Source organism: Simochromis diagramma, unplaced genomic scaffold (genome assembly GCF_900408965.1).
Source record: "Simochromis diagramma unplaced genomic scaffold, fSimDia1.1 OVJJ01000344.1, whole genome shotgun sequence".
In the NCBI taxonomy this organism is placed as follows: domain Eukaryota; kingdom Metazoa; phylum Chordata; class Actinopteri; order Cichliformes; family Cichlidae; genus Simochromis; species Simochromis diagramma.
The window spans coordinates 6,375,286-6,388,842 of record NW_024387375.1 but is presented as its reverse complement, the minus strand read 5'-3'; the positions used below and the strand labels follow the sequence as shown (position 1 = coordinate 6,388,842).

The 13,557-nt window shown below is 37.2% G+C and overlaps 1 protein-coding gene across 3 annotated transcripts; it reads left to right on the top strand.

Annotated features, from left to right (window-relative positions):
* The first annotated feature begins 105 nt into the window (after nucleotides 1-105).
* Nucleotides 106-13,149, top strand: fxyd6 (FXYD domain containing ion transport regulator 6). 3 transcript variants are annotated; one of them, XM_040009648.1, is made up of 8 exons: nucleotides 106-294; nucleotides 7,754-7,807; nucleotides 8,143-8,169; nucleotides 9,923-9,955; nucleotides 10,126-10,200; nucleotides 10,430-10,466; nucleotides 10,589-10,638; nucleotides 11,899-13,149. In XM_040009648.1, the coding sequence occupies exons 2-8, from the start codon at nucleotides 7,759-7,761 to the stop codon at nucleotides 11,934-11,936; spliced, it is 309 nt and encodes a 102-aa protein (XP_039865582.1). In that variant the 5' UTR covers nucleotides 106-294; nucleotides 7,754-7,758; the 3' UTR covers nucleotides 11,937-13,149. The 3 variants fall into 3 exon arrangements, with proteins under 3 accessions (XP_039865582.1, XP_039865581.1, XP_039865580.1); XM_040009647.1 differs by having other exon boundaries at nucleotides 7,751-7,807; XM_040009646.1 differs by lacking the exon at nucleotides 106-294 and adding an exon at nucleotides 301-1,036.
* The last annotated feature ends 408 nt before the right edge of the window (nucleotides 13,150-13,557 follow it).

Genomic DNA, 13,557 nt, shown 5'->3' with positions numbered 1-13,557 from the left:
GTGTTTAATGATTTTGTGAGCAGGAGGGTCTGTGGTGAGCGAGTCTGGTGTGTGAGAGAGGGAGAGATGCAGAAAGGGAGCGGCAGGGACGATTCCACGCACTAAATAAGCACTCACTCCAGGAGTCACACTGTTGTCGTCATCACATCTATTTTTCCAGGGGAAGTACATATGAGCAGGTTGCACATATTGACAGATGAGAATACTTGAAGCAGAGTCCTTGTGAGACAAACTGATTGATTTTTGCGGGTGGATATCAGTTTGTTAACCAACGGTCCGCTGGAGAAACAAAAGGTAAGTTAATAAGCGACATATTTGATTGTGTTATTCATATAAAGACAAAAAGGGATCCAGTGGTCTAAAAAGAATATGAGTGCAATAAGACTGTAAGGCAAGGCAATTTTATTCATAATGCCTCTCCAGTGTGCATAAATTGTGTCTTTCGTGCAAACTTCTTTGTGGAATTATTTTAGGCAAACGTGCGGTGTCATTTATTATTATTATTATTGTTTTCAATAATAACCACCTGTCTGGTGTACATGGTCACAATAACTAATCGAGATGGCATTTTCAAGGCTGCTTGTTATTTACCACGCGAACATGTACCACGAGGGTGTGTCTGTTGGCACTAATCGCTGGCTACGCGGATATTGCAAAAACGGGATAAAAACCATGATTAATCCACTTGTCATTTCCAAGTAAAATGAACTCGTTCGTTATGACACTGCTGTTTAGCTGTTTCCGTGAAAAGGAAAATCACCAGGCGGATGATGGCTCGGGTTTTCTCAATCATCAGATAATCCACAGGTTGAGAGACGCAAAAGTGGATCAGTGCGAAGACGTCACGCACCAGATATTGAGGCATATTGTGCAAGGTGTTTTTTGTTGTTGTTTTATGTCAGTCAAACCAAACAACACGTAACTTAGCTCAGAGCCTTGATGGATCGTCACGAGTAATAGAGAGGTTATCAGTGTGTGTGATTGAGGTCTCCCTTTGTCCCCGACATGCGACTTTATCTGGAAACAACCGCTGAATGTACGGTCACGCTCATTATTTATTTATTTATTTATTTACTTATTTATTTATAAATCACTTATCTTAGAAATCGTCTCAAAGTAGGCCAGACATTTCGACCTTAAAGATGCACGCCACACCCCTTATTCCTATTTAAGTGGAGTCAGTGTTGTCTCTGCTTTAACCCATTTCTCTTTCGGCGCCACAATTGTCAGTTGGAGACAGTTACCATGGCGATAACTGGACACTAAATTACGATGGCTGTCATAGTGGTGTAACATCATTATAATGGCAGATATAGAGGTCAAGGCTGCTTTTTGTTTTGTTTTGTTTTGTTTTTTTGGATTCATGTATTGTACAGCTGCCCCACATTGTATTGATGTTAATATATAGGGCTCTTTTCATATTTAGTTGGATTTATTGGGTTTAGATAATGCCTCAGGGTTATTAGTCACCCAAACTAATTTCCTTCAGACACCCGCACTACTCCAAAGTGTAAAGTGAAACAGGAAGATATGGCCCAGTTATCCCAGCCAATATTTTAAAACTGTGTTAAAAGGTACGCCTGATATCTAACCAATAGATCTACAAAGCAAATAGTGTGGTATCAGTCAGGGAAATGCAAATTGAGGTGCAAATGAAAACTACATGAATTTGCACTTCCCTGGCTTTGAAGCACACAGGAAATGCCAGTGGGGAAAAACAACAACAAGAACAAAAACATCTGTCGTGTGATAATTTCAAATATCACCTAACCACTGTTTCATTTGGTACATGATAGGCTATTGATAGAACTACTATACTATTATTGTAGGGTCTCTATCTTGCAATATAAAGCGCATTGAGGCAACTGCTATTGTGATTTGGCACTAATATAAATTAAATTGAATTGAATTGACTGAGTGTTGGCGTTAGTGGGGTGTGGTCATCTGTAAAAACACACACTGTCATTTTAGGATGGATTTTCCTTCATGACCTTGTTGTTTTTTTCCCCACAACTCCTGCATGAGAGTTACACATTTGCCAAGCAGTATAATGTCAAAGGTTAAACCATTATTTTTTTTCATGTCTCTGTGATTCTGGAGCACTCTGCTGCCCTTGTGTACTTCACTATCTCACTGCTGTTATTGCTTTGTCCCTCCTTGGCCTTTGTTTTTAAAGCTGTGCATGTTATACTGTAAATGTCACTACAGTACAACAGGCTGCCCTACCACAGTCCTCTCCCCTCAGACAGTGTCTCTTCTGCATGCCCTTCACCTGTACTACCAGACAATGTCTAACCCTGTCAGCCTGTCTCCCAGTCTCACTGGCTTTCAGCTTGCCCTTTCCTCGTCCCAACATTACCGGAAACAGCCTCCATTCAATGTTGTTGCCTTTTCCAAACAGATATCATCACCACGTCTGCCCTTTTCTAGTTCTGTACTCTCAGAAAATAGAAAGCCTGGCTGAGGAACTTGATATTACCAAACAATGGTGCAGATTAGACAGAGGAAAGATGGAAAGGCAACTGCTCAGGTGTCATGTTCACACACAGGGAGAAAAAGGCTGGCAGAAACAATCAAATGATACATTATATGGGGAAGTACAATTGTGCCAAATCTCTAACTCATTCTCACAGGAAAAATATGACACTGACCCACCCAAGGTCAAAAGTTCTACACTTCAGAAGGAAGCCAAATTGAACTCAAACAAAAGTCATTGTAATTTTTGTACTCATCTGATGGTCATGGATATTGGCCAGAGAAGTAAGTAATTTTAAGCTAAACCTATGAAGCTGATATTTTAGTACTGGTGTATAAATGTTTTGTCTTCATCCTTTTGTGGGATATTTGATAAGACTTGGTAGATTACAGGTTTATGTCATATACAAGTACATTGTAAACCAAATTATGATATTTTCTTAAATATAACCAAGTTATCCCATATGGAAAAGATATATATAAATCTTATAAAGTTTGTATCTGTCTTGTGTGAAACTTGTATGAAAAGCATACAAGAGTGAAAACAGATATAAGATCCCTTGAAAAATTATATAATGAAACTTGTATGTTTTGGATACTTACTAAAACAATGTATGAAAGTAATGAGAAAGTGGCCACTTTCATGAGTAAATCATATAAGTTTTTACTATTTCTTTTCCATATGGGATTTAGTGCCTAAACCTTACCTAACAGTGAGTAAACTGTTAAACTGAACAGTGGCTGAAACCGAAAAGAAACAGTAAGCAGCAAAGTATAAAAACTCCACTACTGACTAGATTATATATAGTGTTATATATAAAACACTCAAATCTAAGGAATTTCATTCCTTCAAACACAATATCGTAAAAAGGTAGTGTAAAATAACAGGCATCAATCATTTTTCTACACATCTCATCTTAATGTCTAGCACTCTAAATAAATATTCTTCTGCTTTTCAGCCATTAAAAATCAAGACTTTTTGCAGGCAATCTAAAATCAATCTAAAATCAATGCCTCAATTGCTGAAACCGTTACAGAACTTTTTCCAAGATGATTTTTTTTACTGCTCAAGGGACAGCTGTCTATGTCCTTACAAAGAGGGATGAGTGTTGCAGTCTGAATAAACTTGCTATATTTTGTGTGACACTGATTGCGTGCCCTTTAACCTCAGACTATCTTTGGCTACTCTGAAATCAGCTGAGGTTGTCCGGCTGGCCACTTAACCCTGGGCACTTACTGTCATATCTATGCCATTAGCAAGTGCCTGAGTGAGAAGGACACAAAAGAGCATCAAACTTCTCTCCATCAGCCTTGGTATGGTTCTGTCTACTTTTTCAAAATTCTCTCCTTCCATTAGCACCAAAGTGACAGATCGAGCTTTAGATTACCAGTGCAAGAGAGCAGCTGGCTGACACACATTACGCCATATTGCTCTTGCTGTATTATGTTGAGACATATTATGCCAAGACATTATTCACATGAATAAGTGAACAATTCCCCATGTCAGTATGACCTCAGATTATGCTATTTGATAGAAAAGCAATCTTGTGTATGCACACACACACAGGTGACATGATACATTTTCCTCATAATGTTTACTGATGCACAGCCGGTGGTAATACATCAACAAATGTAACATATTCAGGGAGGAATGATGCCACCTTGTAAGTGCTAATATTTACTAATAGCCACTTGAGGTATTGCAAAAACAAAAAACAAAAAAACAAACCATTGAAAAAACCCATTTTCCCCTTTTATAATTAAAAAGCCTTTTAAAAAACATTGAGGTCACTCTCCCTCTATCATGTTCATAAATGTAATTTTTGTGATGTCATCACCAATTAAAGGCTTAGTGGAAATCTGATCTGTGGGTGGGCTTTCACTGACTATTGATTATTTTTGATAAAGGCTCATCAAGCAGCCAACATCTTTTAGAGCACAGTTGCTTCTTGCTATCTGCCTTTTTTATTTATTTATCCCATATCATCCTGGATAGTGTTTTTCCAACAGCAGTTTAACAGCATGTGAAGAGTGAAAGATGAAAGTGAAAGACCATTGAAAAGGGAGTTGCAGGTGGCTCACGGTCAAATACCTTCCTTTATTGTAACCATCATCACGGCTGTCAGCTCTTTGATTATTGTGATTTTAGCCACAGTAAAACTAGCATGAAAGATGAAGCATTAAAAATTAAAAAAGAAACTAAATCAACTAAACAATTGTCCATGAAACAAGGAGTGTTTGACAAAATAAACATAGATGACTTGCTCAGCTAATGAATGACCTATTTTTTTATGCCTGTTGCATGCTGCACGTGAGCAGATGCAGTGTTTATTAATAAAGCTGAACTGCATGTTAATCTTCTCAACATGCACACCTTGAGAAAAGAGGACAGAGCTTTCTGTCTTGTCTGCTTAGTAACAGGTGTGGAAAAAAAAGAGTCCTGCGCTAAAGGAAGCTATTTTCTTTTCTATCACTGGGATGTTACATAGAACTTTAAAGGTCTTAATAATGCAACATATAAATGAATACATTGATATTATTTATTTAAAAGGGACAGTGCATATTGTTGAATATATCAATGTAAATAAACAGAGTTAGCCAAAAGGCTACTTTTCATCTGTTGTCCCTGGCAGGTCAGACTAAAACGATAAATAAGAAATTCAACACACCATCAAACAATGTACACCAATCTAGTCCAGACAACAAATTTAAAACATAAAATTTCATAGGACAGTAAGAAAATGCAGAACAACAAATGTTGTAATTTTTTAAAATACATTAAAAAATAACATATATTAATATCAAATTCATGATCACAAATCTGATTCCCCTTTAGCCATTATTTGAGATGAGTTTTAAATGATTTGAAGGTAGTACATTCTCCTATTACAGCTGGAATATTATTCCAAATGTCACTACCTTTAACTGATAATATCTTTAACTGATGATTCCACCTTATGATTTGAGAATCATAAGGTGGAATCTATAGAAATGTACTTGTGTGTGAAACAGGCATTTAACAAAAAATATTTCTTCTGTTCAAGGTCACATGCAAGGATTTTTGTTTCAGATGTATCATTCTATTGGATGGGACAGCTTCATCTGTTCCTCCATCGTCATCTTATGTCACATCATTTTAGAAATGTCCCAGTTACTATTGTGCTGTTTAGATCTGTTTATAGCTCACAAATCAAATAAGTGGAGCACAACATACAAATTGCAAGTGCGCAGGAATGCTGTTGTTCATACTACAGCTAATGACCATAATGGGATAATTTGTTTGCTTAAATGCATTATGTCCTATACAAGTGATGCAGCTGAACACAGGCAAATAGACAGATGGCTAGATGGACATAAATAGACCCAGTCAATCAGAGGACCAGTTCAGTTCTCTTAGAATTAGTAGTCGATACTCTCAGTTAACAGTACTAAAGTATGGGTTATAAAACCTCTGGAAGGTGCAGTGCAGACATCCCATGGTTTGTTTATAGATCATGCATGTTGAACTGCAGACTTGTTTTGTTTTATTAGTTTACACAGAGCATTGTTCTGCTCCATCAAATCCATTGCTGTCATGCTGTGTTTCCCATCTATATTCATTTAGAGTGAAGTATTATAGTCAATAGTCACTGTCAGCTGATGTATAACAATCTATCAGACACTTTATTTGCACAAGCTAATTTGATGGGGCTTTGGACTGCTCACTAAACACTGATCCATGACACGTATTTGCATTCGACAGCCATGTACAGTGGTATCATGATATTAGAGTGACAAAAAACAGAAACAGATTAACTGAACCTGCCATATGTTTTGTTTGTTTACATGCTACAAAATAAAATCAAGAAAGTGGTCTAAGTTGGTCTCAGAGATTCAAACACTAGAGGTCAAAGGTGAGACTCATTCATTATGCACCGATCTGCTAAAACACAGCCAAAAAAAGACCAAATCTGTTCCTTTTACACATTCTCACAGACCTGAATTTTTATCACCAGATGGTCTGGATGATGTCAGAATGCAAACTGACTAACTGAGTTTCAATTTTACTATAATTCCCTTTACAACTGATCACGGAATAACTAGGAGGGAAGAAATTTCATAAATTGACTTGTTGTAAAAAAAAAAATATTGTCAATTGAGGGTATAGAACAACTTGATGCATATTTTTTCAGCACTTGAAAGTTGAGCCCAATTCTGTAGTCCTTGGATTACTGCACTGTGTCCAAGGACAGATTTTACAATCTCACAACTTTTCTAAAATCTTACTTTAACACTGAGAAGTTTCGGGACACCCAATGTTATTCACACAAGTTTTTCTTAGTGGATTTAAACCAAGCAACATGAGGCAGCATTTAATGTCTAGAAACTGCTAAAACTTCCCATCCATCCATCCATCCATCCATCCATCCTTCCATCCATCCATCCATCCATCCATCCATCCATCCATACATACATACATACATACATACATACATAAATACATACATATGTGTAATACCTTTCATTTCTATGTTACCGTGAATTGTGTTAATGATATTGTGAAAAACAAACTTCCCTTCCCTGTGCAGAATGTCATGACAACCCACGTAATAACGCCCTAGATATTTTAATCTGGGTCAAAGTGGGGAACCCACTGGCTGATTGACACTCCAACATAGCGAGTTGTGGAGCCATATACCTTGGATGTCTAAAAAATGATTAATTAAATAAACTGAAAATTAATAAATACATAAAATATTTTAGCTCATTATAGTTTGCCTGGACATAACAACATTATAGTTGCCTGAACATAAGAGATATCTCTGTAGCAGACATGGTGTGTGTCTGCACGTGGGTGCGCACTGAATAGCCTGCATAAAAATAGGTCAAGGTTGTGTGATGCCCACAGAGACGAAGAAGCAGTCTCTGCCAGAAAAAGAGAACATGTATGACTCTGAACACAGATCATTGTGCAAGATAAAAGCTGTATCCACAAGCATTTGACATCTGCTATACTCCAAAAGGCTGGACAGAGCAAGTGTTGTGCGTGATGTGAGTCCTCTTTCCTCTCACTCAATAGGTGCGTAATTGTGTGGTCATCATCTTGCGCAGTATACCTTGAATGCATGTTCATTGTCGCTGTTTTTGTCCCAGACTGCAGACATGAATGTGCTGGAGTGGAGTGGGGAAAACAAACAATCAAACAAACAAACAACAAAAATCCCCCTGACTGTCTATTTTGTCTTTCTTCAATTCTCTCTCACCCCCCACTTTCTTTTTCATTACTCTGTGTCAGCAGTTGCCATGGAAACTATTTTGCTCATCGTCTCTTCACTCCTTGTATATATGACTGGTAAGTACAACCCTACTCATGCAACACACACGTGCATCCATGCATACAAACACACATGCATGCACACTCGCCGATTGTCCATAGGGAGGCAGTGTTGGCGCAAGCGGTGACATTTCATGGAAAAGGACTGGGGGTGGACAAGTCAAATCCATAGAAAAACATCAGTTTAAGTGTGGATTTTACTGATTGCATGCCTGGTCTCTTATTGTGTGGGACTGAATTTGCAAAGATATGCTTTTCATCTTTCACTTATGGCCCTCTAATTTCCTGTGTTTCCCCCCTTTCTGTTTTCTTTCCACCTTTTCACTTTAACCACTTAACACTCTGCCTCGCAGCTGCAACAAACACTGATACAGAGGGGGGTGAGTACTCTTCCTGTGGTCTCTAATGGGGTCAAACGTTGATCTTAAGTGCTTTACTGATGATCTATTCATGTTTAGATCAGACTCTTCGGATGTACTGATAAAGCCTTAAAATTACCAGACCAAGTTATTAACCCAAACAGATTCTAGATTTGAAGACATATGAGCAGTAATTTGGCAAGAAATAGAGTTGATAAAGTAGGATAAATATATAGGATTTCAAAATCCATGAAATCTAAAGTGTTGCATTTAAAGACCACTGTTTCAAAGTCAAACCATCATAATGCTATTACTGAAAAATCACTGCTTGAAGTAAATGACATTTTATATGAAATCTATTTAATATGTGATATTATTATATGCAATATTGTTTCATGCCAGCTTTCCCCAGCTTATCTCCTATTGACATATAAAGCTATAAATATTTGTACATGTGTATTGTGTATATATTTATGTAAGTTGGATATGATAATGTGTGAAGTTACAATTCGTTATTACATTAGAGTTTCAGCTTACAGTGCCACTCCAGACCGAAACTAGAAACACACTGACTTAGGCTTAGTATAGTCATTTTAGCACAAACAAAAATACTGAGATATCCTGAGATACAGTTATTGAGATAAACATCCTGTTCACAATAACATTTTGTTTCTGAAAAAACAAACAAAGAGTATTTATCTTTTTAAACACACGCTCTTCCAGTCTTTATTAGCTGAGGAGAGAGACAGATCACTGAGTTAGTGGTCTTCTATATCCATTTCATTTTCATTAACAGAGCAATAATTTCCTGAATGACTACCAATACCCTTAGGAAAGCTGATTTTAGTTGACTAATTTTCAAGATGAGTCATAAAAATAATTATATAGATTACAAAAGAAGAAAGACATGGATTTTCAATTTCAATTTCAATTTTATTTCTATAGCACATTTAAAAGTCACAGGTACAACAAAGTGCTTCACAGACGAGCCATACTTGCAGGTTTACAGCAAAAGAAAACAATCAACAACAAAAATACAGTTATAGGATGGTACTATTGCAACAAGCATGAACCGGGAAGAAATTAAGCTAAGTAGTTTGAAAGGCAAGCTTAAACAAATGGGTTTTTAACCGTGATTTGAAAGATTGAATAGTTTCCGACGCACGGACATCAACCGGTAGGCTGTTCCACAGTTTTGGTGCAGCAAAAGCAAAGGCACGATCCCCCTTCGTCTTTAGTCGAGACATTGGTTGCATTAGGAGCCCCTGATTAGAGGATCTGAGTGCCCTTGTAGGGATATATAAATTAAGAAGGTCAATCAAATAACTGGGTGCCAAGTTATTTAAGATTTTAAAAGTGTATAGAAGAATTTTAAAAACAATACGGTACTTGACAGGAAGCCAATGGAGGTTAGCTAGAATAGGAGTGATATGATCCTGTCTTCTAGTGCCGCTTAAAAGGCGTGCTGCGGCATTCTGGACTAATTGTAGGCGTTGGATGAGGGAGAGTTGGAGGCCTAAGTAAAGAGAATTACAATAGTCCAGTCTAGAGGTTATGAAAGCATGAATGAGCCTTTCAAGGTCCTTGTGTCGTAGGTAAGGCATTGCCTTCGAAATTTGGCGTAGTTGGTAGAAGCTGGTTTTTACCACTGCAGATTTTGTCACAAAACACTCAAAAAAGTGTATTGATAATAGTGATACAGGCTTGCAACTGAGACAATGTGTTTTGATTTCTCATTGTGGTTTTATAAATGTGTTTGTTTTCCTGTTTACAGAAACTAATACATCTGAAAACCCATTTATTTATGGTAAGTTAAAGCAAAACCTTCTGAAATAACTAGCACATTGAAAGTAATTACATAGACATAGACTCATTGTAAATCCCTAAAAATAAATAAATTAAATTTTTTTATAAAGCATTATTTGCGATAAACAATGATTAAATTACACCCCTGCTGTTGCTTTCTTTCTTCTGCAGACTATGAGACCTTGAGGATTGGGGGATTGGCGTTTGCAGTGGTGCTGTTTACACTTGGCATTCTTCTAATCCTCAGTAAGTTAACCTTGTGTGTGTCGTTTCATCATGTCTACACGCGCTCTCCACTATAATCAAATGTTACAATTTAATTATAAAAAACTGCATTTTCATAGAATTTTCACATCATTCTACTCCATGACCTTTCTTACACGCTGTTTCACAATCCAGTAACACTTTAATAGTGATGACACAGATGTTTCGTTCACAACAGAACAATACAGCTGACAGTTTAATGTGTTTCCAGGTCGGCGATGCCGCTGTGGTATTAACCAGAAGCCCAGGTATGTCAGTGTCCCTCTCTGATTTACAGAAATGATTTTTTTTTAAAAAGCTGCATGAAGAGCTTTTTTGGGTCATACTATTTGATTTAGTTACCATGACAACCTGTGGATCCTCTCTTCAGGGCCCCCGGAGATGAGGAGGCACAGGAGGAGAATCTGATTGTCTCCAAGGGTAAGATGCACATTTTAACTCTTGTCATTTCCTCCTCACCTCAAGCTCACCCTCTGACATACATCCATAATTAAGTTTCCTTCTGAGAGAGCCCATAGAACACAGGAACTGGGAAATCTGCTCCTTTTGGCTACATTTCAGAATATCTGCAATATCTGCTTTTTTTTCTTTTTCTTTTTCTTTTTCTTTTTCTTTCTTTCTTTCTTTTTTTTTTTTTTACAGTTAAAAGGCTTTTAAACAATCAGTGAAACGTGGGATCATTTTTTGCAGTGTTTCTGCTCTCATGTTATCCATTTGTCTAAAGCTACTGATGGAAGATGCATTGTGATCCTTTGGTCACATAAAACCAGTAACATCACAGCAAAAAATATGCTTTACGATAAAAGAAAAAGTGCAAATATAAACAGTGTTATTACTGTCATTATTACATAACAGTGCTTGATATATTTCAAGATATTTTTAAATAACATCTTGAAGAGGACATATATTCTTACACCCCACAAAAAGTTGGTGTATACCGTGTATTTCCCCATTATGTGGTTTTCAAGTTTTAGCTTAGAAATATTGCTTAGACTTTTCACTTTAAAATGGCTTTTAGTCCACTGTATATAACCCATGTTTTAAAGAGATGTTTCAGCACCTGTTGCTTTGAATCTTAGTGAATCTTAGCTTCTTTTCATGCCGTCTTCAAGAAGAGCTCAGTGATTCACAAGGTAGCAGGGAGAAAGTTTGTCTTTAGGCTTTAGACCAGAAAGTTTTTCTTTAAGATATTATTTTTAGTTTTAAAGTGAAAATTGGTTAAACTTATGCAACAAAACTACTTTAGGTTTGGGGAACAATCAAGGTTTGAATTAAAGTACACCTTTTCAAGAAAGCATATGGACTATGTGTTTTAATTGAATATTTTGATATGATATTTATAGCATTTTTACTGAATTGCATGAGTTAACTTGTGTGAGTTATAAGAGTATCTTCCACTCTAAAATGCGCATACCTTGTACATTAAGTGAGTGAATACATATACTCTACAGTAGTGCTCTTTGTTATAAGGTCACGAGTACAAAATCCATGTACTCCTTGCATACTTAATGGCCCTCAATTAGCAGCAGAGCCCTGAGCATTGTCCTTCACCTTCAAGTGATTGCAAGTGAGTGAATGTTTTGGCACAGGAGAGGAATATTTAACAAGAAATAACTCTGGGCAAGTTTAATGTTTTGCATGTTCGCTTCAGCTAACTCACTCATCATTGACCTTTTTCAGCTGCAGCAGCTGCCAAGGAGACTCCACCAGAGAACTGAGGCAACTCTAAAGAACTACCTTCTGAAATGAAGATTTTATTTGATACTTGTCTACAATAATAGTGAAGGTGTGGGTGATTATTATAACCGGTCATGCGATAGGGTAAGAGGGGAGGTATATGTTTAGAGGAGTAATGCTGATATGTACATAATTCTTGTGCCTGCTGTTCTTCGTTGTGATCATGCCAGTCCCTCCCTCGCTGCCTGTGCTCTTGTCCATTCCTGTGCCTTTCTGTGACCGTGTCTCCACTTCATTGTCGTAGCCAGTAGCACCTTTAATGCAAGATTGTCTTTAAAAGAAAAGAAGACTTTCAAATCTTGTGTGACCTACTGTTCCTAATTGTTTTGTTAATCGTCCAGCGTCATATTTTGCCACAGTTAGAATATAACACATACATATATATATATATACAGTATATATATGTATCAATACGATATGTGTATAAGTAGTACTGACAGTTCACAGAAATATGAATATCTTTATTTACGTTTAAGTGTGAATGGCTGGGTGTGTTTGTGTGGCCACATGAGTGTAGTTATGTGTGCATGCATATCCTGTATGTGTATGATTGTGTGTACATCACAAGTGCATGTGCATCTCTACATGCAAGTGTGATGAGCCTTATATAAGACAATCTCAACTGCCAGCTCTCTTGAGGGAGCACAGTAGTGTGCAGGTGCCTGCATGGGCCCCTCCACCGCAGTGTTTAACAGTTCATAGTGGAGGAAGCTTCTGCATCAGCTATCTCACTGCCACCTTCTCCACATATCCACTCCACTGCTCTGTCACTGGCTCCGTCAGGATTAGCTAGTCTCCAGCAGGCTATAATTAGTTTTCCCATACACACTCACTGGTGCCACAAATCTGTCGAGCCAGGGTATCGTTCTTTTCTCTTTGTTATTTGTTTAGTCAGTCTCATGATGTTTTAAATAACTAGACATGCATTACACTGCCGGAAGAGAGATTAAGTTTGTCTGTGGAGTTTGAGAGTCGTGATATTGATATTATTTGTTTGCCAGACTACATTAATAGTAGCCTAATGTAAGCCAAATTATAGAGAGAGTATAGATGACTAGTCCTTGTTGTCACCCTGCTGCCAGGTCGGGTTTTAACCAGTATTAAGTCTGAAATTAAACATGACAGCTAAACAAGTAAATATGTTCATTCTTCACACAAGAGCCTTGTTGTGTGGCAACCTGTTGTGCTTTGGCATAAATAAAAGTGGCTGAACACAAAACGTGTATTTTTATGTTTATTTCTTTTATTTCTTTTTTGTTTTCATTTTGCTGAAAACCTGATTTTGTTGTAGAATTTGGATTCTTATTGTTTTCTTCAGGGAACTTTCTATAAACATTCATTTACATGCAAACGTCAAACAGCATTTGAAATCACTCTGCTGTTTTCCAATCAATGTCAGTCAAGGTTATAATACTGTCACTTGGGGCTATGAAACCATGTGTCAGGGAAAGATTTCTCCACCTGAAGACTCTATAACATGCCGCATTTTCTGTTACGATTCCAAAGGTTGAAGCAGCTTTTGTTTATTGGCACCAGCTTGCAAATTTTATGAGACTATAAATATGTAACTGAGCGGCTGAACTAAAATATGCCTGAGCGTGG

What these genes read in the sequence shown, in the direction of transcription:
- fxyd6 (XM_040009646.1), top strand. Translation starts at nt 1,006, where the DNA reads ATGCGACTTTATCTGGAAACAACCGCTGAAT. An exon ending in AAACACTGATACAGAGGGGG is followed by an intron (nt 8,170 to 9,922) that starts GTGAGTACTCTT and finishes TCCTGTTTACAG; the next exon opens with AAACTAATACATCTGAAAAC. An exon ending in GAATCTGATTGTCTCCAAGG is followed by an intron (nt 10,639 to 11,898) that starts GTAAGATGCACA and finishes GACCTTTTTCAG; the next exon opens with CTGCAGCAGCTGCCAAGGAG.